Source organism: Parus major, unplaced genomic scaffold (genome assembly GCF_001522545.3).
Source record: "Parus major isolate Abel unplaced genomic scaffold, Parus_major1.1 Scaffold486, whole genome shotgun sequence".
NCBI lineage: Eukaryota > Metazoa > Chordata > Aves > Passeriformes > Paridae > Parus > Parus major.
Window position 1 is genome coordinate 11,627 of NW_015379378.1, and position 793 is coordinate 12,419.

Here is a 793-nt window from a genome sequence, read left to right on the forward strand (position 1 = left end):
TATCGGTCTATAAAAAAGACCTGAGGTAATAAACCAGAGAGAAATTCTCCTGATCGACTCCCAAGAGAGTCTGTGTCGTTCTTCTCGCCGTTCCTGATAGAGCGACAGGGGACAGGGTGGGACACTGGGGACACTCACCTGGATGGGGACAAAGGAGATGGGACAGAGACTGGGGACACTCACCTGGATGGGGACAAAGGGGAGGGGAACACAGGAGACCCCTGTCTTGACAGGGAGAGGGACACAGAACACTCACTTGGATGGGAGTAGGACAGGAAACCTGGAGAGGGACACGGAGTTCACTCACCTTGACAGGGAGGGCTCCGTGTGGCTGCGCCATCCCTGCTGTCCCTGCTGTCCCCTCTGTCCCCTCTGTCTCTGCTGTCCTCGCTGTCCCTGCTGTCTCTGCTGTCCCTGCTGTCCCCTGCTCGATGACGATGACGCTGAACTCCTCGGCCGAGGGCCCCGGGAAGATGCGGAACACGGGCGGCTGCGCCGGGTCCAGCTCCAAGTCCAGCTCCAGGCGCTCCAGGCTCACCCGCGGCACCTTGGGGAGCCGGGGGCTGCCCTGGGCCCCGGGGGGGCCCCTCCTGCGGGGACAGCAGGGTTGGGGCTGGGGGGAACCCCCAAACCTCCAGGAGAGAGATCCAAGGAGTTTGGGGTGCTGGGAGCCCTGGGAACTTTGGGAGGAGGGTCCTCAGGGACAGTGACAAGGATCAGGAGTGTTGGGGACAGGGAGGGGACAGGGACAGTGACAAGGCTTGGGAGTGTTGGGGACAGGGAGGGGACAGGG

At 62.5% G+C, this 793-nt stretch overlaps 1 protein-coding gene across 1 annotated transcript in view; it reads right to left on the minus strand.

Annotated features, from left to right (window-relative positions):
* The window catches only part of TRIM28 (tripartite motif containing 28), a 24,774-nt gene that overhangs the window by 6,440 nt on the left and 17,541 nt on the right, over nucleotides 1-793 (minus strand). Inside the window, 1 exon segment of the mRNA XM_033511700.1 lies at nucleotides 11-590. Coding sequence (XP_033367591.1) covers nucleotides 11-590 — 580 coding nt within the window.